Source organism: Dryobates pubescens, chromosome 31 (genome assembly GCF_014839835.1).
Source record: "Dryobates pubescens isolate bDryPub1 chromosome 31, bDryPub1.pri, whole genome shotgun sequence".
Taxonomy (NCBI): Eukaryota; Metazoa; Chordata; class Aves; order Piciformes; family Picidae; genus Dryobates; species Dryobates pubescens.
The window spans coordinates 9,322,425-9,350,100 of NC_071642.1; the positions used below are offsets into that span (position 1 = coordinate 9,322,425).

A 27,676-nucleotide genomic window follows, 5' to 3' on the forward strand; every position below is an offset into this window, starting at 1 on the left:
AGGCAGCTCTGGGCCTGCTCCTGCTTTATGAACACAGCTCAGGGCTGGTGGAACTGCTGGATGAAGGCTTCCAGCTTGCCCTGGTTGGTGCCCGACCGAAGCAGGTGGGAGGGCTGGAGCAGGACTCCTGCGGGGGTCTGCATCTCCTCCAGCACCTGGGGAGGGACAGCAGTGTCACAGGGGGGGTGGCCTGGGGGGTGGAGGGGAGGTGGGGCCTGGCTGTGCTTACCCCCAGTGCCTTGAAGGTCTGTAGGGAGCTGAGGGCCAGGCTCCAGCTCAGGTGCTCTGCAGGAAGAGAAAGCCCCAAGGGAGCAGCTGCACCCCCGCCTGGGGGAGACAGGAGGGGCACCCCCCCTGCCCCCCACTCCAGCTCACCAACACTGTCCTCCTGGGCCAGGAACTGCAGCAGTGCTTCCACACAGGATTCCTCTGGGATTGGGAGGGAGAGAGGGAGTCAAAGCCAGCCCCTACCCCAGCTCCTGGCAGGGCACAGCTCCTCTGTGCAGAGCCACAGCCACAAAGGAGGCTTGGCCTGTGCCTCAGTTCCTCCAGGTGCCAAGGCAAAAGGGGAGGGAGAGGGAGGGGGGGGAGGGGGAAGGAGATGGGGGGAGGGAAGGGTCAAGCCCCACCACCCCCTCCTAGCTCCTGGAAGGGCTCCCTCCAGTCTCACACTGGGAGGGGCTTGGGCTGTGCCTCAGTCGCCCCAGAAGCCAAGCCAAGGGGGTTTGGAGGAGAGAGACTGGAGGCAGAGGGGTGGGTGGTCAGTGCCCCCAGCTGCAGGGGGACTTTGAGCCATGCCTCAGTTTCCCCCAAAGCCAAGCTGAGCAGGGCTGGTGTGGCTGGAGGAGCAGCCCAGGGGCCGTACCGGGCTGGGGCCAGCAGGGCTGCTCCAGGAAAGCTGCAGCTCTGCCGTAGGTCCTCAGCACAGGGCTCAGCAGCCGGCAGAGGAAGAAGAGGAAGCCAGGGGAGCCTGGGGGCTCCTGGAGCTGGAGGGGGGAAGCAGAGTTTGGTGAGGCCACCCTCACCCTGCCAGGCAGGGCACACCCCCCGCAGGGGGTGCTCCCCCTCGCAGTACCTTGTAGCAGCGCTTGGGGACCTCCTCCTCGCTGTCGCTGTCCTCCAGCCCCGCCCAGGGCCGGGCCCTCTGCGAGGCCAAGTCACAGACCCAGGGCCTGCTCTCCACCTGTGGGGCACACCTTTGCTGTCACCTCCAGGGTATCCCATCCCTTCCACGGGGACCCTGCTCCTCCCCCCGCAGGTGAGGGGGTACCAGGTGGGCACCAGGCTGGCACCCACCTCCTGAACCTCCAGCAGCCCACACAGCAGCAGCTTGTCCACGATGTCCTGGCTCTGGCAGTCGAGGGGCTGACAGGGCTGGGATAGGAGGAGAGAGGCTGGCAGGGCTGTGGCTGCCCCACAGCCAGGCTGGCAGCGGGGTCAGGCCCCCTGCATGTGCTGGCAGTGTCACCAGCTCCTACCTGGAGGCCGAGCAGGTTTGGGGGCAGCAGCTGGAGCAGCTGCAGGATCTTGTGGCACAGCTCCTCCTCACTCAGCACCACGCCAGAGGGGCCAGCAGGGGCTCCCAGGAAGGGCAACATCTCCAGCAGCAGGGCACGGATGGCACAGGCTGGTGGCAGAGCGGCATCACTGATCCCTGGCATCACCCATGCCCAGTGTGACCAGCTCCCCAGTGGCACCCATTCCTGGGGTCCCTGACTGCCAGTGCCAGCAGTGCCACCCCTCTCCAGCATCACCAGTTTCCAGTGCTGTTGATCCCTTGGCATCCTTGATCCCCCCCAGTGGCACCAGTTCCCCTGGCATCACTGATTCCCAGTGTCCCCCGCCCCGGGGTCACCAGTCCCAAATGTTCCCATGCCAGTGATTCCTGGTGCCCCCAATTCCCTGGTGCCCCCAATTCTCAGTGTCCCTGGGAATCAGTGATGCCAGGGGATCAATGTCCCCCACCCTGGGTCACCAGTGCCCCTCCCCCACAGCCCTGCTCCTCACCCCCCAGCGCCTCTCTGGCCAGCGCGGGCAGGAGGGCAGCGCTGTGGCAGCTCAGCTCCCTCCGGGCCTCTGCCGAGGCCTTGGGCACCACCAGGACGTCACCAAGGGAGGCCAGGTGGTAGCAGGTGAGGTGGGCACGGAGCAGGCTCAGGCTGTGCTGTACCAGGGCACGCAGCTGCCCCGAGAAGCCCACATCCTGCTGGCGCAGCAGCAGCTCCTCCAGCAGCCAGGCAAAGTCCAGCATCAGCCGGGAGAGGAGGACTCCCTGCAGGAAGAGAGGAGCTGGCTCCTTGGAGGGGCTCTGCAGTTCCTGCTCCAGAGGGAACAGACACCTGGGAAGCTTCTGGACTCACCTCCCGGTGCCTGTGCAGCAGGAGGGCAGAGGTGATCCCCACAGCCATGACAGCTGAGCAGCCAATGCCATCTGCAGGGCACAGAGGTGCTGGGGCTGAGCCCCCGACAGGGAGAAGGCACAGCGGAGTGGGACAGCAAGCAGGGCACCCAGCAGGTGCTGGGGGGCTCTGTCCCCCCCAGCCCCAGCAGCTCTCCCCTTGGTTAGAGTCTCCATTTCCAGGCAGGAAACACACAGCTGAGCTGCAGCCTGGCAGGGGCAGAGAGCGGGGCAGGGGCGGCAGAGAGGGGGCAGGGGCGGCAGAGAAGGGGGCAGGGGCGGCAGAGAAGGGGGCAGGGGCGGCAGAGAGGGGGCAGGGGTGCAAGAGAAGGGGGCAGGGGCGGCAGAGAGGGGGCAGGGGTGCAAGAGAAGGGGGCAGGGGCGGCAGAGAAGGGGGCAGGGGTGCAAGAGAAGGGGGCAGGGGTGCAGACCCCTCACCGCTCAGCGAGTGCAGGCCCAGCTCTGTCACCACCATCTCCTCTTCCTCCTCCAAACTGCTGGCTGTTGGGGAGCCAGGACCCCAAATCTCTGCCCTCTTGGCTTCCAGCTGGCTGGGGCTGGAGAAAATGGGGAGAGAGGGCTGAGGAAGCAGGGCCAGGACAAAGCATCAGGGCTGAGACTGCCCCAGGTTCAGCTCCTGCTTACCACAGGCCAAGGATGCTGGGGAGCAGCAGCTTTGCTGGAGGCCTTCCTGCAGAGCTGCCTCTGGTCAGGGTCTTGGCTGCAAATTCCTGGGGACAAGAGAAAATGATCCTGGCAGCACTGCCAGCCCTCAGCAATGGGATGTGCCTGGCACTGGGGAGGCCACAGCTGGAATCCTGGGCTCAGGGTTGGGCTCTGACTGCCAGAAGGACTCTGAGGGCTGGAGCAGGGCCAGAGAAGGGCAACAGAGCTGGGGAAGGGTCTGGAGAGCAGGGCTGGGGAGGAGCAGCTGAGGCAGCTGGGGGGGTTGAGGCTGGAGCAGAGGAGGCTGAGGGAGAGCTCATTGCTCTCTGCAGCTCCTGAGAGGAGGCTGGAGCCAGGTGGGGGTTGGGCTCTGCTCCCTAGGAACAAGTGATGGGAGGAGAGGCAATGGCCTCAGGGTGCCCCAGGGGAGGCTCAGGTTGGCCATGAGGAACAATTTCCTCCTGGGAAGGTTTGCCCAGGCCTGGCCCAGGCTGCCCAGGGCAGTGGTGCAGTCCCCAGCCCTGGAGCTGTGGTGCTGAGGGCTGTGGGGTGGTGGTGCTGGGGCAGTGCAAGGTGCTCTGAAAGGCCTCCTCCACCCAAACCCATTCCATGGTTCTACACCAAGCAGCTCTTCCGTGGCCTGAGGGCCCCAGCAGGTCTGCAGCTTCCCCACGGAGAACCCAGGATGCACCCAGCCCCCCCAGCCAGCCCCCCCCGGCTGCAGAGCTCAGCAGAGCTCCTCCTTGGCTGTACCTGCAGGGAGAAGGGTTGGGCGAAGTCCACGCGGGCGCAGCCCCGGCGCCGGCACAGCGCCCGGCACGCGGCCCACAGGCAGGCGCCGAGGCCCAGGGGCTGCTGGAGACGCTGGGAGGAGAGGGCACACAGCATCAGCGGGGTGGCAGGGGCAGGCGGCACCCCCGGGGCACAGCCGGCGCCGCAGAGCCTCGCCGCGGCCTACCGCCAGGCACCACCGGGCACCGCCGGGCACCACAGCCAGCCCCACGGGGCCTCACCGCGCCCTGCCTCTGGGCACCGCCGGGCACCGCAGCCAGCCCTGCAGAGCCTCACCGCGCCCTGCCGCCGGGCACCGCCGGGCATCGCAGGCAGCCCCGCAGAGCCTCACTGCGCCCTGCTGCCGGGCACCGCCGGGCACCACAGGCAGCCCCGCAGAGCCTCACTGCGCCCTGCTGCCGGGCACCGCCGGGCACCACAGGCAGCCCTGCAGAGCCTCACCGCACCCTGCTGCTGGGCACTACAGGCAGCCCTGCAGAGCCTCACTGCACCCTGCTGCTGGGCACCGCAGCCAGCCCCGCAGAGCCTCACCGCACCCTGCTGCTGGGCACCGCCGGGCACCACAGGCAGCCCTGCAGAGCCTCACCGCGCCCTGCCGCCGGGCACTGCAGCCAGCCCCACGGAGCCTCACCGCACCCTGCCGCCGGGCACCGCAGGCAGCCCTGCAGAGCCTCACTGCACCCTGCTGCTGGGCACCACAGGCAGCCCTGCAGAGCCTCACTGCACCCTGCTGCTGGGCACTACAGGCAGCCCTGCAGAGCCTCACCGCACCCTGCTGCTGGGCACCACAGCCAGCCCTGCAGAGCCTCACTGCACCCTGCTGCTGGGCACCACAGGCAGCCCTGCAGAGCCTCACTGCACCCTGCTGCTGGGCACCACAGCCAGCCCTGCAGAGCCTCACTGCACCCTGCTGCTGGGCACCACAGGCAGCCCTGCAGAGCCTCACTGCACCCTGCTGCTGGGCACTACAGGCAGCCCTGCAGAGCCTCACTGCACCCTGCTGCTGGGCACCGCAGGCAGCCCTGCAGAGCCTCACTGCACCCTGCTGCTGGGCACTACAGGCAGCCCTGCAGAGCCTCACTGCACCCTGCTGCTGGGCACTACAGGCAGCCCTGCAGAGCCTCACTGCACCCTGCTGCTGGGCACCGCAGGCAGCCCTGCAGAGCCTCACTGCACCCTGCTGCTGGGCACTGCAGGCAGCCCTGCAGAGCCTCACTGCACCCTGCTGCTGGGCACCACAGGCAGCCCTGCAGAGCCTCACTGCACCCTGCTGCTGGGCACTACAGGCAGCCCTGCAGAGCCTCACCGCACCCTGCTGCTGGGCACCGCAGGCAGCCCTGCAGAGCCTCACTGCACCCTGCTGCTGGGCACCACAGGCAGCCCTGCAGAGCCTCACCGCACCCTGCTGCTGGGCACCACAGCCAGCCCTGCAGAGCCTCACTGCACCCTGCTGCTGGGCACCACAGGCAGCCCTGCAGAGCCTCACTGCACCCTGCTGCTGGGCACCGCAGGCAGCCCTGCAGAGCCTCACTGCACCCTGCTGCTGGGCACCACAGCCAGCCCTGCAGAGCCTCACTGCACCCTGCTGCTGGGCACCACAGGCAGCCCTGCAGAGCCTCACCGCACCCTGCTGCTGGGCACCACAGGCAGCCCTGCAGAGCCTCACCGCACCCTGCTGCTGGGCACTACAGGCAGCCCTGCAGAGCCTCACTGCACCCTGCTGCTGGGCACTACAGGCAGCCCTGCAGAGCCTCACTGCACCCTGCTGCTGGGCACCACAGGCAGCCCTGCAGAGCCTCACTGCACCCTGCTGCTGGGCACCGCAGGCAGCCCTGCAGAGCCTCACTGCACCCTGCTGCTGCTGGGCACCACAGGCAGCCCTGCAGAGCCTCACTGCACCCTGCTGCTGGGCACCACAGGCAGCCCTGCAGAGCCTCACTGCACCCTGCTGCTGGGCACCACAGGCAGCCCTGCAGAGCCTCACTGCACCCTGCTGCTGGGCACCACAGCCAGCCCTGCAGAGCCTCACTGCACCCTGCTGCTGGGCACCACAGGCAGCCCTGCAGAGCCTCACTGCACCCTGCTGCTGGGCACCACAGGCAGCCCTGCAGAGCCTCACTGCACCCTGCTGCTGGGCACCACAGGCAGCCCTGCAGAGCCTCACTGCACCCTGCTGCTGGGCACCACAGCCAGCCCTGCAGAGCCTCACTGCACCCTGCTGCTGGGCACCACAGCCAGCCCTGCAGAGCCTCACCGCACCCTGCTGCTGGGCACTACAGCCAGCCCTGCAGAGCCTCACCGCACCCTGCTGCTGGGCACTACAGCCAGCCCTGCAGAGCCTCACTGCACCCTGCTGCTGGGCACTACAGGCAGCCCTGCAGAGCCTCACTGCACCCTGCTGCTGGGCACCACAGGCAGCCCTGCAGAGCCTCACTGCACCCTGCTGCTGGGCACTACAGGCAGCCCTGCAGAGCCTCACCACGCCCTGCTGCTGGGCACTACAGGCAGCCCTGCAGAGCCTCACCGCACCCTGCTGCTGGGCACCACAGGCAGCCCTGCAGAGCCTCACTGCACCCTGCTGCTGGGCACTACAGGCAGCCCTGCAGAGCCTCACTGCACCCTGCTGCTGGGCACTACAGGCAGCCCTGCAGAGCCTCACTGCACCCTGCTGCTGGGCACTACAGGCAGCCCTGCAGAGCCTCACTGCACCCTGCTGCTGGGCACTACAGGCAGCCCTGCAGAGCCTCACCGCACCCTGCTGCTGGGCACTACAGGCAGCCCCCCAGAGCCTCACCGCACCCTGCTGCTGGGCACCGCAGGCAGCCCTGCAGAGCCTCACCGCGCCCTGCTGCTGGGCACCGCAGGCAGCCCTGCAGAGCCTCACCGCGCCCTGCTGCTGGGCACCACAGGCAGCCCTGCAGAGCCTCACTGCACCCTGCTGCTGGGCACCACAGGCAGCCCTGCAGAGCCTCACCGCGCCCTGCTGCTGGGCCCCGCCGGGCACCGTGTCGTAGGCGATGCCCACGGGCACCAGGAGGGCGTCGGGGACGGCGCCGCCGCGCACGGCTCGGTACACCGGGGCCAGCCAGCGCCGCGCCGCGGCCGAGAGCTGCGGGGACGTGGGTGGCTCCTCCAGGAAGATGAGCAGCGGCTGGCAGCTCCTCAGCACCTCCTCGACATACTGCGGAGAGAGCAGGGCAAACCTGGGGCTGCCAGCGGCACCCTGGGGTGCCAGGGCCCACTGCAGAGCCAAGAGCCTCGGCCCACAGTCAGGACTCCCCTGGACACCTTCCCCAAGCACTTGCTGAAGCCCTACGCTGCACCCACCGTGGTCAGGACAGCCTCCAGCAGCTCTTCATCCTGCTCCATCCTTGCAGGCAGGAAGATCCCTCCCAGGTGTCTGAGCAGGGCTCTGTGGGGGGAAAGGGCACCACTGGCACCAGCCTTGCATGAGGCCACAGCATGGAATCACAGAATGGTCTTGGGTGGAAGAGACCCTTCAGAGCACCCAGTCCAGCCCTGAGCCCTGCACTGCCCCAGCACCACCACCCCATGGCCTCAGCACCACAGCTCCAGGGCTCTGGAACCCCTCCAGGGCTGGGGACTGCACCACTGCCCTGGGCAGCCTGGGCCAGGCCTGGGCAAACCTTCCCAGGAGGAAATTGTTCCTCATGGCCAACCTGAGCCTCCCCTGGGGCAGCCTGAGGCCATTGCCTCTCCTCCCATCACTTGTTCCTAGGGAGCAGAGCCCAACCCCCACCTGGCTCCAGCCACCCCTCAGGAGCTGCAGAGAGCAATGAGCTCTCCCTCAGCCTCCTCTGCTCCAGCCTCAACCCCCCCAGCTCCCTCAGCTGCTCCTCCCCAGCCCTGCTCTCCAGACCCTTCCCCAGCTCTGTTGCCCTTCTCTGGCCCTGCTCCAGCCCTCCAAGTCCTTCTGGCAGTCAGAGCCCAACCCTGAGCCCAGGATTCCAGCTGTGGCCTCCCCAGTGCCCAGCCCAGGGGCACAGTCCCTGCCCTGCTCCTGCTGCCCACAGCACTGCTGCTCCAGGCCAGGCTGCTGCTGCCCTCCTTGCCCAGCTGGGCACTCCCTGGCTGCTCTCCAGCTGCTGGCACCCAGCACCCCCAGGGCCTTTCCTGCTGGGCACTTTGCAGCCACTCTGCCCCCAGCCTGGAGCCTTCCTGGGGTGGTTGTGACCCAGGGTCAGGACCCTGCCCTTGGCCTCAGCCATGGCTCCAGGCTGGCCAGGTCCTTCTCTAGACCCCTTGAACACTCCAGCAGATCACCACTGCCACCCAGCTCACCTCCCCCCCACTGCCCAGCTCCCTCCTCCTTGGCCCCGTGCCAGGCGGGCACAGCCACCTGCCAAGCCTTACCGCAGGGGAGGGCTGCAGGGCTGGCCACCTACTGCCACCCTGGGCACCCCCAGCCCCTGGGAGAAGAGGATGAAGGAGAGGAGGAGCCCGTCGAGCTGGGACTTGTGGGTGGAGAGGAAGACCAGCGGCAGGGCGGGCTGCGAGGGGGGCGGGCGGCGCTCAGCGCGGCCGCCAGGCGGCGCCGCCGCCCCCTCCCCGCCTGCCTCCCGGCCCCGCACCGTGCGGGAGGCCCTCAGCACCATCTCCAGCTGCCCTCGGTGGAGCTGCACGTTGAGGAAGAGGCGCTTCAGGAGCTTCAGCAGAGCCCAGTGGCACAACCTGCGGGCAAAGCAGCCGCTGAGCAACCCCTGCGGCAGGGGACGAGGCTGCTCCCCCAGCCCCCCGCCCCGAGCGGTGTCCCTGCCTCGGTCTCCCCCCGCAGGCGGCCACAGGGCTGCCTGAGGAGACAGCTCGACCCCAAACCTCCCTTTGCAGCTTCCCAAAGCGAAACCCTGCAAGGGTTGGACGTGACGAGGTCATCGCCCCCCTGCCTGCCCCCCAGCAGCAGAAGCTGCAGGCAATTAGCCCTCATCTCCCCTCCTCCCACACTGCTTACGGGAAGGCTCCGCAGCCTTTCATCCCCCGGGACAATTCCTTCCCTTCAGACCCCTCAGAGCTTCTTTGATTACAGCTCAATCAGACAAACAATTAGGCTGCAGCAGCTAATTGCCAACTGCTCCGCGGCAGCCAGAAGGGAGGAGAGAGAGGGAGAAAAAGTTCCTCCCTGCTTTGCTTCCCAGCCTCCCTGGAGGCTTTTTCCCCTCCCTGCCTTCCCCACTCCAGAAGATCCAGATCCAGATTCCAGCTCCCTAGAAGGAACTGGGGGGCACACCCCAGCTGCAGGACCACCCCAAGGGCTACCTGCACCCCAAAGGATTCATCTGCAGCCACCTGAGGATCCACCTAAGGATCCCCAAGGAACCACCTGCACCCCTCAAGAGATTCACCTACATCCTCCCAAGGATTCCAGTGTGCTCCCCAAAGGATCCTGGGGGGTCCCCAGAAGGATCCACCTGCATCCCCCAAAGGATCCCAGCACATCCCAGGAAAGAATCCATGTGCATTCCTTAAGGGATTCACTTACATGCACCAAAGGATCCCAGCACAGCCTCCAAAGGATCCCAGAGTACCCTCAAAAAATCCACCTCCATCCCCACAGGATCCCAGCATATCCTCCCAGGGATCCCCACAGGATCCCAGCATATCCTCCCAGGGATCCCCACACATCCCCTGAAGGATCCCAGCATACCCTCCCAGGGATCCCCACACATCCCCACAGGATCCCAGCATATCCTCCCAGGGATCCCCACACATCCCCAATGGATCCCAGCATACCCTCCCAGGGATCCCCACACATCCCCAAAGGATCCCAGCATACCCTCCCAGGGATCCCCACACATCCCCACAGGATCCCAGCATATCCTCCCAGGGATCCCCACACATCCCCAATGGATCCCAGCATACCCTCCCAGGGATCCCCACACATCCCCAAAGGATCCCAGCATACCCTCCCAGGGATCCCCACACATCCCCAAAGGATCCCAGCATACCCTCCCAGGGATCCCCACACATCCCCAATGGATCCCAGCATATCCTCCCAGAGATCCCCACACATCCCCAAAGGATCCCAGCATATCCTCCCAGGGATCCCCACACATCCCCAATGGATCCCAGCATATCCTCCCAGGGATCCCCACACATCCCCTGAAGGATCCCAGCATATCCTCCCAGGGATCCCCACACATCCCCAAAGGATCCCAGCATATCCCTGGAAGGATCCCAGGCACAGCTCCCAGGCAGGATGATCCCAGCCACAGCTCTCAGCCCATCCAAGAGCCCTGGAGCTGGGAGAGGATCTGGGATCCCTCCAGGAAGGAGCTGCCCAGAGAGGGGATCCCCAGGGTGGGAGCAGAGACCTCAGCAGGAGCAGGGAGAGTGGGGCCTGGATCTCAGCCAGGACCTGCAGGACTTTCTCCTTCCAGCGCTGGGAGGATTTGCTGTCCCCTCTGGAGCTGGGGGAGCAGCTGCTGGAGACATCCTGGAGCCTGGGAAGGGGATGGAGAGAGTGGAAAATCCTCCCCCTGACACTCCTGGGGGTGCTGCTGTGACCAGGGCTGGCAGCCAGCTGCTGACACTGCTGACAAGGTCACAGCACCCCAGCTGCCACATTCAGCATCTTCCTCAGTGACCTGGCAGGAGGCACAGGGCAGACCCTCAGCCAGGCTGCTGCTGGCACCACACTGGCAGCAGTGGTGGCACCCCCAGGCTGTGCTGGCACCCAGGGAGCCCAGGCCAGGCTGCAGAGCTGGGGCAGAGGAACCTCAGGAGGGTCAAGCAGGGCAAGGGCAGGGTCCTGCCCCTGGGGAGCAACAACCTCCTGCAGCAGCACAGCTGAGGGGGAACCTGCTGGGAAGCAGCTCCAGGAGAAGGAGCTGGGAGGGCTGGGGGACAAGAAGGTGCCCAGGAGCCAGCAGTGTGCCCTGGGGGCCAAGAAGGCCTCAGTGGTGTCCTGGGGGGCAGGGAGGAGAGTGTGGGCAGCAGGGCAAGGGAGGCTCTGCTGCCCCTCTGCCCTGCCCTGGGGAGCCCACAGCTGCACTCCTGGCTCCAGCTCTGGGCTCCCCAGTTGCAGAGCCTGGGAAGTGCTGGGGAGAGTCCAGGGCAGGCTGGGAAGCTGCTGAGGGGCCTGGAGCAGCTCTGGCAGCAGCAAAGGCTGAGAGCCCTGGGGCTGAGAGCCTGCAGAAGAGCAGCCCCAGAGGGCAGCTGAAGGAGCTGTAGGGCTTGGGCTGGTTGAGCTCCAGAGGTCCCTTCCCACTCCTCCATGCTGGGGCTCTGCTCAGAGAGAGCCTTGATGCCATCCTGAACCAGAGGATTTGCTTCCCCCTGATCCAAGGTCCAGGCTCCTTCTGGGGGGGTGCTGAGCCCCTTCCTCAGGGAACAGCTTGTGGTGTGGGCACAGCAAGCAGCAGCTGCCTGCTGCCTGCTGCCTGCCCACTGGAAGCAGAAGGGCAAATTCCTGGGATCCCACAGGACTGGGGGATGATGCTGCAGCACCCAGGTGTTCCCCCCCTCCCTCCAGCTGTTCCCCCCCTTACCTCTTGCTGCTGCAGATCCTTGCTGGGAGATCTCCAGGGGTGTCTGCAGGAAGCTTCCAGCCCCAGACGGCGAGGAGGGCACAGGCCCTGCGCACCAGCCAGCCGCGGAACCTGGCCGGGGGCAGGCAGGGAGCTCCTGCTGCTGCCAGGCTCCTCCAGCCCCCTCACAATGCCTCTGTTGGGGGGGGGTCTCCCCATTTTACATCTGGAGAGGTGCCTCTGGCCTCACACCATCACTCAATGTCACTCACTCAGTGCTCAGCAAGATCTAAAGGGTAGGGGGGCAGGAGGCTGGGGCCAGACTCTGCTGAGCGGTGCCCAGGGGCAGCACAAGGGACACAAAGTGGCACCCAGGAGGTGCCAGCTGGAGAGGAGGAGAAAGTTGTTTGGTGTGAGGCTGCTGGAGGCCTGCAGCAGGCTGCCCAGAGAGGCTGTGGAGTCTGCTTGTGTGGAGAGCTTCCAATCCTCCCTGGGCACTGTGCCCCTGGGCAACCAGAGGAAGGAAACCTGCAACTGGTAGGAATGTGCAGGGGGTGCAGCTGAGGTCCCACGCTGAGGCCTTTCCCCAAATCCCTCCCCAAATCCCTCCCCAAATCCCTCCCCAAATCCAAGCTGGGCAACAGCAGCAATGGAGCTGAGGGAGGCTTTGGGTAGGGCAGAGCGCAGTGGAAGGAACAGAGGTGGCTGGGAAAGGACAGGACAGCTTCAGGCCCTCTGCTCCTGATCTCAGCCACCCATTCCCAGGCTCTTCCCTGCCAGGGCCTGGGGGTGAATTTTTCCCAGGAGGCTGACAGCTGGAGCTGGGATATTCAGAGCCAAGTGGGACAGTCACCCCATGTGGACAAACACAGCCCAGGCAACAGGGACTGCTCAGGGAGGGGACAGGAACCAGCAGGGCCCAGCACCTCTGGGACAAAAACTGCACCAGGAATCTGGCAGAGACACAGCCCCAGGGCTCCATCTCAGCTCCTGGGACGGAGGAAGAGGCTGGCAGACAGCAGCTGGAGCTGCAGGATTGGGGCCTGTGGGGAGGAGGAAGGGCAGAGGGCTTGGGGAAGAGGCCATCTGGCTGCTCCCCTGGGGCCAGGCCTGCTGTGAATGCTGTGTGCCTGAGCTTGTCCTTGTGCTGGAGCCAAGGATGAGAAGGAAAGCACCTCCCTGCTGGCCCCCCCAGCTCTTCCCAATGGCTCCCAGATCCCAACTGTGGCTTAAAATCAGAAACAACCCCAAAATCCTCCAGCCTCTGGCCCAGCCTCCTCCCAGCCCAAGGGGGAACAGCCCCAAGCTTCTGTGTCCCTTCTCCCTTCCAAGTGTCCCCTCTGCAGCTTCCAGCCTCTCCAAGCCTCATCAAAGAGCTGGGGTGATGGGCAGGGACCCTCACACTCCTGCACAGCAGGATGTGAAGGAATTCCCATGGGGATTTGGGGTGGGAGGTGGGAAGGGGGTTCCCCAGTGCCCTCCTCACCGTGTGTCCTCCTCTGTCACCCAGATGGCATCACGGAAGCTGAGGGAGGAGAACCTCTGCTGGTAGAAACCATCCTGGGAGGAGGCAGCGAGGTCAGGACAGCCTGGAGGGTGGTGCTGCTGCACCCCCAGCCCACCTCCTGGGTACACCAACATCCAGGAATCCCAAACCCTCTTCCCAAGCAGCTCTGGGAAGCTTCCCCCCCACTCTTACCCAGCTCCTTGGGGTGCAGGTCTGGCAGCAGCGGCGCAGCAGGGGCCGGGAGGTGCCCAGGAAAGGGAGGAAGATCTCCAGCCTCTGCCCCCAGTCACAGAGCCAGGTCCTCATCTGGGCACAGGAGGACACAACAGCGGGCAGGGAGGGATGGCACAGAGCTGCTGGCACTGGCAAGCACCCAGTGTGGAGGAGCTCTCCCCAAAACACACTGGGGAGCAGGCCAGCAAACTCAGCTGGGGTCCAAGGGGCAGAGACCCCCCCCCAGCGTGGGGACTTGAGCTGGTTCCCCCCTCCCCAGCCAAAAAGTCACCTTTGCTCCTCTGTCACCATCACTGGAGGCCATGGTGGGGTCAGCACCTCGAGATGGGGGCGGAAGGGGGGGCTGCACAGCCTTTGGGTGAGCTGGGGAGACATGGGGGAGATGTGGTAAGAACTGGGGGGGCACAGGGATGAGCTGGGGAGAGGTGGGGGAGATGTGGTAAGAACTGGGGGGGGCCACAGGGATGAGCTGGGGAGAGGTGGGGAAGATGTGGTAAGAACTGGGGGGGCACAGGGATGAGCTGGGGAGATGTGGGGAAGATGTGGTAAGAACTGGGGGGGCACAGGGATGAGCTGGGGAGACGTGGGGGAGATGTGGTAAGAACTGGGGGGGCACAGGGATGAGCTGGGGAGATGTGGGCAGGATGTGGGCAGTAAGAACTGGGGGGGGGCACAAGGTTGAGCTGGAGTGGCATAGGGGTGAGCTGGGGGAGGGGCATGGGCAAGATGTGCTCAGTGAGAACTAGGGGGGCAGAGAGATGAGCTGGGGAGATGTGGTCAGTAAGAGCTGGGGGGGGGACACCCTCACCACCACCCCACCTGCAGCAACCTGAAGCCCCTTCCCACCCACCCCCCCCCACCAGAGCTGTGTGGTGGTGCAGTGATGCAGGGTGGGTGCCCAGGGGGCTGGGGTCCTCTCCCCCACCCCAGGCCTTGCCCAGGGGAGGGACCTGCTCCCGGCAAGGGAATGGGATGGTGGAGAGCACAAAACGAGAGGGGAAAAGACAACCCAAGGCAGCCAGCAACGTGCCAGACCCCCTGGGGAACACAATGTTCTTCCTGGTAATGGAGCTCCAGTGCCACTGTAATTGACTCTTCCCTCCCACATCCTCCTCTCCTCCAGCACAGAGATTGTCAACCTGCACCCAAAAACCCTGCAGCCTACCTTAAAACGTGATCCCAACCCCCAGTCAGCCCCCACCCCCCGAAGTGGGCTGGGGGACAACACTTGGCATTGCCCACTGGGTGCTTGGAGAGGGACTGCTGCTGTGAGAAACAGCCCCCCAGGAGCTGGGGGCTTTGAAATCCCAGCTGCCCCCTCCCCTTGGTGTGGGGTTTGAGCAATTGCTGCCCCTCCCCCCCCCCCCCCGGACAGCAACAGAAACATAAAAAGGAGGAAGACAATGAAGTAATTTTGGGGTTCAAATGTTACTGGGGGGGTGAAGAAAAGCAAGGGTGGAGGGAAGGAAACTCCAGTGAGGTGTGGGCCCCCCCTCCAAGCAAGAAACAGCAGTGGGATTTACTGGGGGGGGGGGGGGGGTTGGAAGGGGGTCACCCCACTTTGTTTAGGGGCTGCACTGTCCCCTCAGAGCTCCTCCTTATCCCCAGGGAGTCATTTACCTCCAGGCAGGCTGTTGTAGGGGGGGGACACACACAGCACCGGCACCCCCCAGCTGCAGGGTGAAGGTGATGGACCCCAAGTGGGGGTGAAAAGGCACCGGAGAGCCCTGGAAAGAGAAGGAGCTGAAGAGGCTGCCCGGGAGGGCTCTGGCTGCTGGGGGGGCGGGGGGGGGGGCTGCCGGCACAGGACGCCCCCAGGGGCCCCGCAGGACCTATGAGGCACATCCCACACCCCCCACAGAGCCTTGGGGGTCCCATGGGGTGTCTGGGGGGGTGACACAGCACATCCCATGTGTCCCACACACCCTGCAGGGCCCCCCCACATCCCCATCCCCCCCTAGAGCGCTGGGGGGACAGGGAGGGGGTAACACACCACACACCCCCCCACCCCCAACACACTGTGGGTCATGGGGGGGTTACACCCCCCCAGCCCTCCCCAAAGGCCCCACACGGACCCCCCCCAGCCCCCACAGGGCCTTGGGAAGGGGCTACCCCCCCCGCTGTGTAACGCCTCGGTGGGGGCTTAGCCCTCCCCCCCGGGTCCCACACACCCTGGGGGGCTCTGCCCCGGGGGGCAGCACCCCCGCGACCCCCCAGGGCCCCGGCCCCGGCCCCGGCCCCGCTCCGGCCCCGGCCCCGCTCCGGCGCCGCTCTCAGCGCCGCGGCCTGGCCCCGGCCCCGGCCCGCGCAGGGCCCCGGGGGGACAGAGCCCGGCCCGGCCTGGACCCCCCCGCTGGAACCGGCCCGGGGGAACAGGGCCTGGCCCGGACCCCCCCGCTGGAACCGGCCCAGGGGAACAGGGCCTGGACCGGACCCCCCCCGCTGGAACCGGCCCGGGGGGACAGGGCCCGGACCGGACCCCCCCGCTGGAACCGGCCCGGGGGAACAGGGCCCGGCCCGGACCCCCCCCGCTGGAACCGGCCCGGGGGGACAGGGCCCGGACCGGATCGGATCCCCCCCGCTGGAACCGGCCCGGGGGGACAGGGCCTGGCCCGGACCCCCCCCGCTGGAACCGGCCCGGGGGGACAGGGCCCGGACCGGATCGGATCCCCCCCGCTGGAACCGGCCCGGGGGGACAGGGCCTGGCCCGGACCCCCCCGCTGGAACCGGCCCGGGGGAACAGGGCCCGGCCCGGACCCCCCCCGCTGGAACCGGCCCGGGGGAACAGGGCCCGGACCGGCCCGGACCCCCCCCGCTGGAACCGGCCCGGGGGAACAGGGCCCGGACCGGCCCGGACCCCCCCCGGCTGGAACCGGCCCGGGGGAACAGGGCCTGGACCGGCCCGGACCCCCCCGGCTGGAACCGGCCCGGGGGAACAGGGCCTGGACCGGCCCGGACCCCCCCGCTGGAACCGGCCCGGGGGGACAGGGCCCGGCCCGGACCCCCCCGCTGGAACCGGCCCGGGGGGACAGGGCCTGGCCCGGATCGGATCCCCCCCGCTGGAACCGGCCCGGGGGCGGCAGGGCCCGGCCCGGACCCCCCCGCTGGAACCGGCCCGGGGGCGGCAGGGCCCGGCCCGGACCCCCCCGCTGGAACCGGCCCGGGGGAACAGGGCCCGGCCCGGACCCCCCCGCTGGAACCGGCCCGGGGGGACAGGGCCCGGCCCGGACCCCCCCGGCTGGAACCGGCCCGGGGGGACAGGGCCCGGCCCGGACCCCCCCGCTGGAACCGGCCCGGGGGGACAGGGCCTGGCCCGGATCGGATCCCCCCCGCTGGAACCGGCCCGGGGGCGGCAGGGCCCGGACCGGACCCCCCCGCTGGAACCGGCCCGGGGGCGGCAGGGCCCGGCCCGGACCCCCCCGCTGGAACCGGCCCGGGGGAACAGGGCCCGGCCCGGACCCCCCCCGCTGGAACCGGCCCGGGGGAACAGGGCCCGGCCCGGACCCCCCCGCTGGAACCGGCCCGGGGGAACAGGGCCCGGCCCGGACCCCCCCGCTGGAACCGGCCCGGGGGCGGCCGCAGCCCCTGGCACCCCCCGAGCCTAACACAGCCCTGGTCGCCCCCGGGGCCGGCGGCTGCCCCCAGCCCGGGTCCCCATCCCGCCCTGCCGCAGCCCCACCGTGGGACCCCAACCCTCCCCCGTCCCCCCTGGGGAACATCAACCCCGTCCCGAGGTCCCCACCGGCTGCACGGACACCAGCCGCAGCTCAGGGCCCTGTCACCGGCCCCGCCGTGGAGCCTCAGCCCCGGGCCAGCTCCTGACGCCCCCCAGGAGCTCAGCCGCAGCTCAGGGCCCTGTCACCGGCCCCGCCGTGGAGCCTCAGCCCGGGGCCAGCTCCTGACGCCCCCCAGGAGCTCAGCCGCAGCCCGTGGCTCCGCCAGCCCCCAGCCGGTGTTCCCCCGCCCCCCAGCCCTGCCGCTCCCGGCAGTGTCTCCCTCAGCCCCGTTAAGGGATCTCAGCCCCACCCCAGGTTCTGTCGCCCCCAGGAACGTCAGCACCACCCCAGCTGCTCATCCCAAGCCCCCACCCCCGACAAGGACATGACCACTATGGAGGCTCAGCCCCATCCCAGGTCCTCATTACCCCAGCACAGGGTCTCAGACCCATCCCAAGCCCACATCCCCCTCGGGAATGATGCCCCAGCCCCAGCCCGTGTCCCCTGTCACCCTTGGGAGCATCAGCCCCATCCCATGTCCCCTGTCACCCTTGGGAGCATCAGCCCCAGCCCCAGCCCATGTCCCCTGTCACCCTTGGGAGCATCAGCCCCAGCCCCAGCCCATGTCCCCTGTCACCCTTGGGAGCATCAGCCCCAGCCCATGTCCCCTGTCACCCTTGGGAGCATCAGCCCCATCCCATGTCCCCTGTCACCCTTGGGAGCATCAGCCCCATCCCATGTCCCCTGTCACCCTTGGGAGCATCAGCCCCATCCCATGTCCCCTGTCACCCTTGGGAGCATCAGCCCCAGCCCATGTCCCCTGTCACCCTTGGGAGCATCAGCCCCAGCCCATGTCCCCTGTCACCCTTGGGACCATCAGCTCTAGCCTAGATCCCCACCACCCCCAGGGCCATCAGCCCCCTCCCGGCTGCCTGCCACCCTTGGGAACATCAACCTCAGCCCCCTCCTTGCTCCCCACCACGGCCATCACAGCCTTCCCCTGTCCCTTCCCCTCCCGGGGCCACCACCCCCAGACTTCAGAAACCTGCAGGCAGCAGCAGGGCCCTGGGAGGGGCCCGCGGGGGCTGACTCTGCCTGCACCCCCCCCAGAAAGGGAACATTTGTCACCTGTCGGGGCTGGGAGGGAGGCTCCTGCTGCAAACCCACCTGGAGCCGCAGCTGCGAGCTCGGAGCCCTCCTTGGGCCTGGGGTGGCAGAGGGAAGGGAGGGAGGGGAAGGGAAAGTCAACAGGAAAAACATGAGGGGAAAAATCCCAACTCTTTCCCCATCTTTTTCTCGTATTTTCCCTGCTTTTTCTTACATTCCCCTCAAGTTTCCTTGCTCTCCCTAATTTTTATCCATTTCCCCTGCCTTTGTCTTGCCTTTTTCACCCCATTCTCTGCCAGTCTTCCCCCCCCTTTTCCCTTCCTTTTTCCCTCCCCCCACCTTTTTTTACCTCTTCTGTTCCCCCCCCCCCTTTTTCTGTGCCTTTCTCCTCCCCCCCTCTGCCCTTTCCCCTTTTTTCTGTCCTTTTTTCCCCTTTTCTGTTCTCTTTTCACTTTTCCTCCCTTTCCCCCTTGCTTTTTCTATTCTCTCCCATTTCTCTTCCTTTTCCCTTGTCTTTTATTCCTCCTTTTTTCCCCTGCCTTTTTCTTGCTTGTTCTTTTCTTCCCTTTTCTCTGCCTTTCTCCTTCCCCCCCCTTCCACTTTTCCCTGCCTTTTTGTCCCCTCTTTTCCTGTTCTTTTCCCTTTTCCTCCCTTCCCTGCATTTTTTAACCACTTATTTCTTGTTGCTTTTATTTTCCCCAATTTCCTGCCTTTTCTTCTTCCCCCTCCCCTTTTCCTGCCTTTTTCTTCCCTGTTCTGTTTTTCTTTTCCCTTTTTCCCCCCCTCCCATTTTCCTTCCTTTTTCTTCTTTTCCCCTCCCCTTTTCCTGCCTTTTTCTTCCCTGCTGTTTTTCTTTTCCCTTTTTCCCCCTCCCATTTTCCTTCCTTTTTCTTCTTTTCCCCTTCCCTTTTCCTGCCTTTTTCTTCCCTGTTCTGTCTTTCTTTTCCCTTTTTCCATTTCCCCCCCTCCCATTTTCCTTCCCTTTTCTTCCTCCCTCCTTTTTCTTCCCTGTTCTGTTTTGCTTTTCCCTGCTGTTCCCCCTCCCATTTTCTGCTTCCCTTTTCCTTTCATTTTAACTTTTTTCCCCTTTCCCTTTCTTCCCTTTTTTCCCCCCTTGCCTTTTCCTCTCATTTCCCCCCCCCCTTTAATTTTTTGTTGCCTTTTCTGGTTTTCTTTCCTTTTCTTCCTGCTTTTTTCCCCCCCCTTGCCTTCTCTTTTCCCCCCCCTGCTTTCTCCCTTGCCTTTTCTGCTTTCATTTTTTCTGTGTTTTGTTTTTTTTTCCCCCCAGATTTTTACCTTTATTTTTCAATGTTATTTCCCCCCTTTTCCCCTTTCCCTCCCCCTTGTGTTTCTCTTTGCTTCTTCCTTTTCCCTGCTGTTTTATTGCTGCTTTTCTTGTTTCCCCCTTATTGCCTACCCTTTTCCTGCCTCTTCCTGCCTTTTCCCACTTTCCCCCTTGCCTTTTCTACTGTTTTCCCTTTTCCCTTCCTTTTTCTGTTTCCCCACTTCTTTCTTGCCTTTTCTGCTGCTTTTCCTTTCTTCTTTTCCCTTCTCCTTCCCTTTTCTGTGTTTTCTCATACATTTTCCTCACCTTTTCTGCTATTTTCCCTTTCTTTCCCTTCCTTTCTCTGCTTGGTTTGTTCCCTGCTATTTTCTTAACCCTCCTGGGTTTTTTTTCCTCCTTCTCCTCTTTTTTTGGGGCCTTTTTCTATTTTTCTGCCTTTCCCTGCCCTTTTTCCATCCCCCTCTCCCCCCTTTTTTTTCTGCCTCTTTCCATTTTCTTCTTCCTCTTTATTTTTCTTCCTCTGGTTTTGGTTTTCTTCTTGGTTTTTCTCCCCTTTTCCCCCTGCATTTTTCTTTCCCCCCTCCTGTTTTTCTTGCCTTTTCTGCCACTTCCCCCCCCCCCCCCCATTTTTCCTGCCTTTCTTCCTTGTTTTTCCCTTTCCCCTCTCTTTCTCTCACTCCCCACGGGACCCCAACAACAACTTTGTGCTGCATCCCCCCCCCCCAAGCCCCCTTCAAACGGCACCAAAAGAAGATTTCCTCAACCCACTCTTTTTTAACTGGAATCTGTCAGCCTCTCCAGCCCAGTGGCTATGGTTACCAGAGCTCCCCTCCCCATTCCTCACGAACCAGCAGCTTCCACAGCTGCTCCCAGTGCCTCCCCTTGAAACACTCCAAACTCTCCCACTCCCCACTCCCCTCCCAGCCTGCCCTTCCTTGGCCAAAGGGACAAATTTGAGGCCAAAACCTCTACAGCCAGAAGAAACCAGCACCGGAGGCAGCAGCCCTGGCTTTGGACGCATCCCTTGCAGGATAATTGCCTTGGGGGGTAATTAATTGCTGTTAATTAAAAGCCCTGGAGCAGCTGTGGCAAGAGCAGGCTCAGACCTGGCCAGAACTCGTTGCAACTCCCTGCCCCAGTTTGGTCCCGGATTGGGTCCTGAGCTTCTCCTCTCAGGCTTGAAACCAGCGCAGCTCCCAGACACTGACGCCAGCAATTAACCTCTGCTTAATTAACCTCTTGCCCCACGCTGATGAGGGGACAGCAGCACCACAGCTTCACTGGGAGGTCAGTCACTTGCCCCCAGCACCTTGGGAAGGGAAGTAACCCCCCCCAGCACCCTAATTTAACCCAGTTTAGCCATTTTAACCCATTCAAACCCCTTTTAACCCCCTTTAACCCATTTAACCTCATTTTAACCCATTTTAACCCATTCCATCCCGGTTTAACCCCCTTTTAACCCCTTATAACCCATTTTACACCTTTCTAACCCATCCTAACCCGTTTTAACCTATTTTAACCCATTTTTCAGCAAAACCCCCTCCTGGCAGAATTTCAGTGCCTTCTTTTTTGCAGCAGCTCTTATCCCGCTCCAAGAGCAGGGGAAGGGGAAGGAATCTCCATGGCAACATGTGGGAGGGCTGGGGGGGGGGGATTAGTGGGGAGCAGAGAGAGGGGAAAGCTGGGGGGGGGGAAGCAGGGCTGGCAGCAGCATGGGGGAAGGGGCTGGGGGAGGTCCCAGGGGAACACTCAGATCTCCTGCGGCACCATGGAAACCTCCTCGGGGACCACATCCAGCCCCACAGGACCATGCTCAGACCCCCAGCCCCGTGCCCAGCCCCACAGGACTGTACCCAGTCCCATAAGACTATGACCATGCCCAGCCCCACAGGACCATGCTCAGACCCCCAGCCCCATGCCCAGCCCCACAGGACTGTACCCAGTCCCATAAGACCATGACCTGCCCATGGGACCATGTGTAGCCCTGAGACCCTCAGCCCCATGCTCAGACTCCCAGTCCCGTGCCCAGCCCCACAGGACCATGCTCAAACCCCCAGCCCCATGCCCAGCCCCACAGGACCATATGCAGTCCCACAAGACCATGAGCAGATCCTCATGGCACCATGACCTGCCCATGGGGCCATGGTTAGCCCTGTGAGACCCCCAGCCCCACAGCCCCATGCTGAGCTCCTCAGCACCATGTCCAGCCCCACAGGACCATGTTCAGATCCCCATGGGACCGTGCCCAGCCCCATGCTATCACATACAGCCCCATACCACCATGAGCAGATCCTCGTGGGACACCAACCAGCCCCCGGGACCATGCCCAGCCCCACAGCCCCATGCCCAGCCCCACAGATCCGCACACCCCAACGGGACCACATCTGGCCCACATCTGTTCCCCTTCCTGTGGGGTGCCGGGGGCAGAGGAGCCGCAGCGGGACACGCTGCCAGGGGCCGGGATCGGGGCCGGCCGGGGGCTGGCGGGGAGCCGAGCGGCGTGCGCGGCCCCGCGGCCCCGGCCCCGCCGCTGCGCTCCGGGCCCCGTTCACACGACCTCGTCCCACCTCCGGCGTCCTCCCAGCGCGCCGGGACGGGCCCGCGGCCACCGGGGGGGAGAAGGGAAGGGAAGGGCTGGGAAAGGGCTTCCCGAAGTGCCGGCGGTGGGATATGGCCGGTGGAGCAGGGATGGGGCTAGAGCCACGCTGCGGGGGGGACCTGTCCCCAACCCTGTCCCCAACCCTGTCCCCAGCTGCTGGGGGCACTGGAACCACAGTGTGGGGCGGGACACGGGTGTGGGGCAGAGTGTGCTGGGTGCCAGGCTCTGTCCCTGTCCCCTGCCAGGATCCCCAGGCTCTGTCCCTGTCCTCTGCCAGGATCTCCCCGCTGGGTTCAGTGTCCTCAGGGCCAGCAGCTGCCCAGGGTCACTTCGGGGCCGTTTGGGGTTTTTTTGGTTCCTGTTATTTATTCCTTCGCTGCCAGCAATGTTCCCCTCCCCCTCCCCCTGCACTGTGTTCCTGCTCTGCTGCCACCACAGGACACACTGCTTGTCCCCAAATGTCCCTGGGGATGGAGCTGGTGGGGACACACACAGACAGCACCCCCCCGACCCCCCCCCGTGTCCCCTGCCCGCACAAAAAGTGACATTCTTGTTCTTATTACAAAATAACTTTTATTGGGAAAGGGCTGAGGTGGCACTGGCTGGGATGCCACCGGGCTTGGGGACAGGGGGGATGGCAGGGTGGCACATCCCTCTGATGCTGGCACATCCCTCTGATGGTGGCACATCCCTTCCATGGTGGCACATCCCTCTGGCACATCCCTCTGATGGTGGCACATCCCTTTGATGGTGGCACATCCCTTCCATGGTGGCACATCCCTCTGGCACATCCCTCTGATGGTGGCACATCCCTTTGATGGTGGCACATCCCTTCCATGGTGGCACATCCCTCTGGCACATCCCTTCCATGGTGGCACATCCCTCTGATGGTGGCACATCCCTCTGATGGTGGCACATCCCTTCCATGGTGGCACATCCCTTCCATGGTGGCACATCCCTTCCATGGTGGCACGTTCCTTTGCCCCCCACACCAAGCCCTCAGGGAAGTCTGGCAGAGACAGAAGGCAGCCAGCGCCACAAGCGCCTCGGTGTCGCTTTGGGGGGGGATATCAAAGTCATCTGCAGACCCAAGGGGTGAGCAGAGCCAGGAGGAGGTGGAGGAGGAGGAAGAGGTATGGGGTGGCCAGAGCCCCTCCCCAGAGCCCCTCCCCAGAGGCGCTCAGCAGGGCGTGGGGGCAGGGCGGCGGCAGCAGAGGAGGCGGCGGAAGGCTGCGCGGAAGTCCCGGTTGAAGATGGTGTAGATGAGAGGGTTGAGAGAGCTGTTCAGGTACCCAACCCAGAAGAAGAACTGGAAGACGCCGTCGGGGACCTTGCAGCGCTGGGGACAGAGCGCGCCCAGGCTGTAGAGGAAGAAGAAGGGGAACCAGCAGAGGACGAAGGCTCCGATGACCACGGCAAGCACGACAGTGAAGCGCTGCTCCCTCTTCAGCTGAGCCTTCCTCCGCCAGGTGCTCAGCGCCAGCAGCCCCCGCGCCAGCACCACCTGTCCCGACCCTGTGGCCAGGGTGGCCCTGGGCTGTGCCCTGGGCTGCGCCCTGGGCTGCGGGGATGGCTCTGTCCCAGTGTCCAAAGTGTCCCTGGGCTGGCCCTTGGGCTGTCCCCTGGGCTGTCCCCTGGGCTGCAGGGCTGCCCCCGACACGGTGCTGGGGGACACTGGAGGCTCCCCAGAGCTGAGCAGCTCGGCTGGGTCAGGTGGTGGGCAGGTGCCCACAGGCTGGGCGCCGCTGGGTGGCAGCGGTGGTGGCACAGAGGCAGTGGCAGTGGTGGCAGCAGCTGTGGCGGTGGTGGCAGCGGTGGTGGCAGCAGCAGCGGCGGTGGCAGCAGCTGTGGCAGTGGTGGCAGCAGCAGTGGCGGTGGTGGCAACAGCAGCGGTGGTGGCAGCAGCAGTGGCAGTAGTGGCAGTGGCAGCGGCGGTGGTGGCAGCAGCTGTGGCAGTGGTGGTGGCAACGGCAGCGGTGGTGGCAGCAGCAGTGGCAGTGGTGGCAGCAGCAGTGGCAGTGGTGGTGGCAATGGCAGCGGTGGTGGCAGCAGCTGTGGCAGTGGCAGCGGTGGTGGCAGCAGCTGTGGCAGTGGTGGTGGCAACGGCAGCGGTGGTGGCAGCAGCAGTGGCAGTGGTGGCAGCAGCAGTGGCAGTGGTGGTGGCAGTGGCAGCGGCGGTGGCAGCAGCTGTGGCAGTGGCAGCGGTGGTGGCAGCAGCTGTGGCAGTGGCAGCGGTGGTGGCAGCACTAGCAGCAGCGGTGCGGGCGCGGTGGCGGCGCCTGGCGATAAGGTAGATGCGGAGGTAGACCAGGACCATGATGAGGCAGGGGGCGAAGAAGGAGCCAACGCTGGAGGAGAGGACGTACCAGGCCTCCTCGTTGAGCCGGCACTGAGGCCTCTCCTCGCCGGCCGCCGGCCGCCGCTCGCCCTCGTAGAGCAGGGGCGGGAGGGAGATGAGGGCGGCGATGGTCCAGACCAGCAGGATGCTGAGCTTGACGCGGCGCCGGGTGCGGCACGGCACGGCCCTGCTGACCGCCCAGTACCGGTCCAGGCTGATGGCGCAGAGGTGCACGATGGAGGAGGTGCAGAAGAGGACGTCCAGCGCCAGGTAGAGCTGGCACCAGGCCCGCTGGAAGTACCAATAGCCCAGCAGCTCGTTGGCCAGCGAGAAGGGGATGATGATGGTGGCCACCAGGATGTCGGCGGCCGCCAGGGACACCAGGAAGAGGTTCTGGGGCGCCCGCAGCGAGCGGCTGCTGAGCACGGCCAGGATCACCAGGCCGTTGCCCGCCACGGTGAAGAGCACCAGGAAGGTGATGGTGGCGGCGATGGCGGCCGCGGCTTGCACGGAGTAGCCGCCCCGGGGCCCCTGCATGGCTGCGGGCGAGGGCTCAGCGCCGCCCCGGAGAGCGCAGGGAGCGGTCCGAGGGCTGCCGGCCGACACCGGGGGCCATGCTGCCTGCCCTGCCCTGCCCTGCCCGCCCCCTGCTGCTCCCCTGCTTCGCCTGGGTCCCTCCTGCTGCCTGCACCTTTGCACTGTCTGCCTGCACCTCTGCCTGCAATCCCTCCTGCTCCCTGCACCCCTGCCCTTGCTGCTGCTTCCTACCGATGCCTGCACCCCTGCCTGCACCCCTGCCCGCACCTTTGCCCTGCCTGCGGTTCCTCCTGCTGCCTGACCTCTGCCTGCTGCCTGACCTCTGCCTGCACCCCTGACCTGCCTGCAATCCCTCCTGCTGCCTGACCTCTGCCTGCACCCCTGATCTGTCTGCAATCCTTCCCGCTGCCTGCACACCCCCTCCCCCGCCCCCCCGCCCCTGCCCGTTCCGTGCCCCCTTGCCCTGCCCGGCCCTCACCCTACCTCCCGGTGCCGCCGCCGGTGCCGCCGGGCTCTGCGCTGCCGGGCGCCGCCTCCTCGGGGTTTTAAGCGGCCGTGGGGGTTCGGGGGTGGGGGGTGCCTGAGCAACCGCCCCCGGGGCGGAACCGGGCGGAACCGGGGACACCAGCGGCTGCCTGCGGCGCCGGGCTCCGCTGCCCCGCGCCGCACATCGCTCCCTCAGCACCCATGGCCCTCCCCCGGCACCCTCATCCCTCCCTGGTACCCAGGCCCCTCCCTTTGCATCATCTCCTCTGGTACCCCCTTCCCTCCCTCTGTCCCTGGTACCTGCATCCCCTCCCCAGTGCCCACAGCCCTGCCCTGGTACCTGTGCCCCTCTCCCAACACCCCCCTCCCTCCCTGGAGCCTGCATCCCACCTGCCTCCCCACATCCCTCAACCTGGTACCCACGGCCCTTCCCTGGCACCTCCCTCTCTTCTCCAGCACCCCCATCCCTCCCTTCCTGGCACCTGTGTCTTCCTCAGGACCTTCTTCCCTTTCCTGGCATCCACATCCTCCCCTGGTACCTTCCACCCAGCACCCACATACCTCCCTGGCACCTCTGTCTCCTCTCCAACACCCTCATGACCCCCACATCTGCATGGCACTCATGCCCTCCCAGGCACCCACATCACTCCCTCAGCACCCAGGTGCCATCCCCAGCAGCCACCCTCAGCAGCCTGGCACCCACCTCGCCCTCCCCAGTGCCCCCTCTCTCCCTGATACCCCCCACCCAGCACCCACATCCCTCCCTGGTACCCACATCCCTCCCTGACAACTGCTCTCCAGTGCCCACTCCCCTCTCCCTCCCTGGTACCCACACTGCTCCCCCAGCACCCTGTGTCCCTTCCCTAGCAGCCCCATCCTGCCCTGGCACTGCCATCCCTTTCCCTGGTACCCACAGCCCACCTGGTACCCCACTCCCTCCCTGATACCCACCCCCCTGCTATCTGTGCCCCTCCTTGGCATCTCTTGCCCAGCACCCACACCCCTCCCTCCCTCCCTGGCACCCACACCCCTCCCTCCCTGGCACCCACATCCCTCCCTCCCTGGCACCCACATCCCTCCCTCCCTCCCTGGCACCCACATCCCTCCCTCCCTCCCTGGCACCCACACCCCTCCCTCCCTGGCACCCACATCCCTTCTTCAGCACATTTCCCTGGTTCCCCATCTGATACCCCTCAGTTCCCCCTCTGGTACCCCCTCCAGCACCCACATCCTTCCCCAGCACTCCCAGTCCTGCAGCCCAGGGACCTCCCCTCCTACCCAGCACCCCAAGCACCCCCAGCCCTCCTGGCACCTGTGTCCCCTGCCCCAGCACCCATAGCCCTTACTGGTACCTGCCACCTCCTCCCCAGTACCCACCCCCTTCCCTGGCACCCATGTGCCTGCCCCCTCCAGCCCCTCCCTGACACCCACAGCCCTTCCCCAACAACCGTTTCTCTCCCCTGGCACCCACATCCTTCTCTGGTACCCTCTCCAGCACCCACATCCCTCCTTGGCACTCCCAGTCCTCCATCCCAGCTACCTCCCCTCCTACCCAGCACCCCAACACCCCCTGCTCTCCTGGCTCCCTCTCCCCAGCACCCCCAGCCCTTACTGCTGCCCATAGCCCTCCCTGGCCTCTCCATCCCCTTGCCCAGCACCCCCAGCCCTCCTGGCACCTGTGTCCCCTTGCCCAGCACCCCCAGCCCTCCTAGCACCTGTGTCCCCGTGCCCAGCACCCCCAGCCCTCCCTGGCACCCATGTCCCCTTGCCCAGCACCCCCAGCCCTCCTGGCACCTGTGTCCCCTTGCCCAGCACCCCCAGCCCTCCTAGCACCTGTGTCCCCTTGCCCAGCACCCCCAGCCCTCCCTGGCACCTGTGTCCCCTTGCCCAGCACCCCCAGCCCTCCTAGCACCTGTGTCCCCTTGCCCAGCACCCCCAGCCCTCCTGGCACCCGTGTCCCCTTGCCCAGCACCCCCAGCCCTCCCTGGCACCCATTGCCCCTGCACTCCCCCAGCACAAACATCCTCAGTTCCCAGCTCCCTCCCCCCCCTCCCCAGCCCTTGCCCCAATCCCCCAGCTCCCTCCCCCCCAGCTCCAGACTCCTCCTCACTCCATTGTTGTTTTATTGAGGCTGGGGGCAGCACTCTCCAGCCCCTCAGCACCACTTCAGATGGACTGCAGCCCCCTCCCCCCACCCCAGCCTGTGGGATGCCAGCTCCAGCACCCCTCAACTCCTCCTGGTCACCACCCCCCCCCCACGTTTTGTATCCCAATCTGGGGTCCTGGGGGGCTCTCTCCCCCTCTGGAGGGCTGAGGAGGCCTCGGGAGCACTCTGAAGCCCTGCTCAGGGCAGCTGCACAGCCTCCAGCTCAGCAGGACTGGGGCCATGCCTGGGGGGGAGGGAGGCTGAGGGGGAAACCAAGGCAGGGAGGGGGCTGGGAAGGTGTCATGGGGCCCTGCTGCCACCCTCACCCCCTGAGCACCCAGGGGGGCTACACCCTGCTGGGTGCTGCTGGTGCCACTTTGG

At 65.6% G+C, this 27,676-nt stretch overlaps 3 protein-coding genes across 3 annotated transcripts; 1 reads left to right on the forward strand and 2 right to left on the reverse strand.

Moving 5' to 3' along the window:
- Positions 1 to 22: 22 nt before the first annotated feature.
- On the reverse strand, positions 23 to 13,153 carry GPAT2 (glycerol-3-phosphate acyltransferase 2, mitochondrial). Its single transcript, XM_054174921.1, has 20 exons — positions 13,040 to 13,153; positions 12,827 to 12,900; positions 11,362 to 11,472; positions 10,186 to 10,314; positions 8,449 to 8,548; positions 8,231 to 8,367; positions 7,184 to 7,268; positions 6,831 to 7,037; positions 3,818 to 3,919; positions 3,044 to 3,129; positions 2,837 to 2,955; positions 2,357 to 2,431; positions 2,008 to 2,268; positions 1,479 to 1,627; positions 1,297 to 1,374; positions 1,076 to 1,183; positions 866 to 986; positions 366 to 429; positions 230 to 275; positions 23 to 155 (listed from the first exon to the last, which is right to left on the reverse strand). The coding sequence occupies exons 1-20, from the start codon at positions 13,151 to 13,153 to the stop codon at positions 39 to 41; spliced, it is 2,283 nt and encodes a 760-aa protein (XP_054030896.1). The 3' UTR covers positions 23 to 38.
- Positions 13,154 to 14,053: 900 nt separating this feature from the next.
- On the forward strand, positions 14,054 to 16,903 carry LOC128898737 (basic proline-rich protein-like). The gene is made up of 2 exons (XM_054174923.1): positions 14,054 to 14,143; positions 15,359 to 16,903. Exons 1-2 carry the CDS (start codon positions 14,054 to 14,056, stop codon positions 16,901 to 16,903), a joined length of 1,635 nt encoding a protein of 544 aa, XP_054030898.1.
- Positions 16,904 to 22,966: 6,063 nt separating this feature from the next.
- On the reverse strand, positions 22,967 to 24,757 carry ADRA2B (adrenoceptor alpha 2B). The gene is made up of 2 exons (XM_054175071.1): positions 24,034 to 24,757; positions 22,967 to 23,325 (listed from the first exon to the last, which is right to left on the reverse strand). The coding sequence occupies exons 1-2, from the start codon at positions 24,661 to 24,663 to the stop codon at positions 22,969 to 22,971; spliced, it is 987 nt and encodes a 328-aa protein (XP_054031046.1). The 5' UTR covers positions 24,664 to 24,757; the 3' UTR covers positions 22,967 to 22,968.
- Positions 24,758 to 27,676: the final 2,919 nt, after the last annotated feature.

What these genes read in the sequence shown, in the direction of transcription:
- GPAT2 (XM_054174921.1), bottom strand. Translation starts at nt 13,153, where the DNA reads ATGAGGACCTGGCTCTGTGACTGGGGGCAGAGGCTGGAGATCTTCCTC. An exon ending in GGGCCTGCACTCGCTGAGCG is followed by an intron (nt 2,432 to 2,836) that starts GTGAGGGGTCTG and finishes TGTGCCCTGCAG; the next exon opens with ATGGCATTGGCTGCTCAGCT. An exon ending in AGACCTTCAAGGCACTGGGG is followed by an intron (nt 156 to 229) that starts GTAAGCACAGCC and finishes GTCCCTCCCCAG; the next exon opens with GTGCTGGAGGAGATGCAGAC.
- LOC128898737 (XM_054174923.1), top strand. Translation starts at nt 14,054, where the DNA reads ATGGTGGAGAGCACAAAACGAGAGGGGAAAAGACAACCCAAGGCAGCC. An exon ending in GGAACACAATGTTCTTCCTG is followed by an intron (nt 14,144 to 15,358) that starts GTAATGGAGCTC and finishes CGCCGCTCTCAG; the next exon opens with CGCCGCGGCCTGGCCCCGGC.
- ADRA2B (XM_054175071.1), bottom strand. Translation starts at nt 24,663, where the DNA reads ATGCAGGGGCCCCGGGGCGGCTACTCCGTGCAAGCCGCGGCCGCCATC. An exon ending in CCCGCACCGCTGCTGCTAGT is followed by an intron (nt 23,326 to 24,033) that starts GCTGCCACCACC and finishes CCCAGGGCACAG; the next exon opens with CCCAGGGCCACCCTGGCCAC.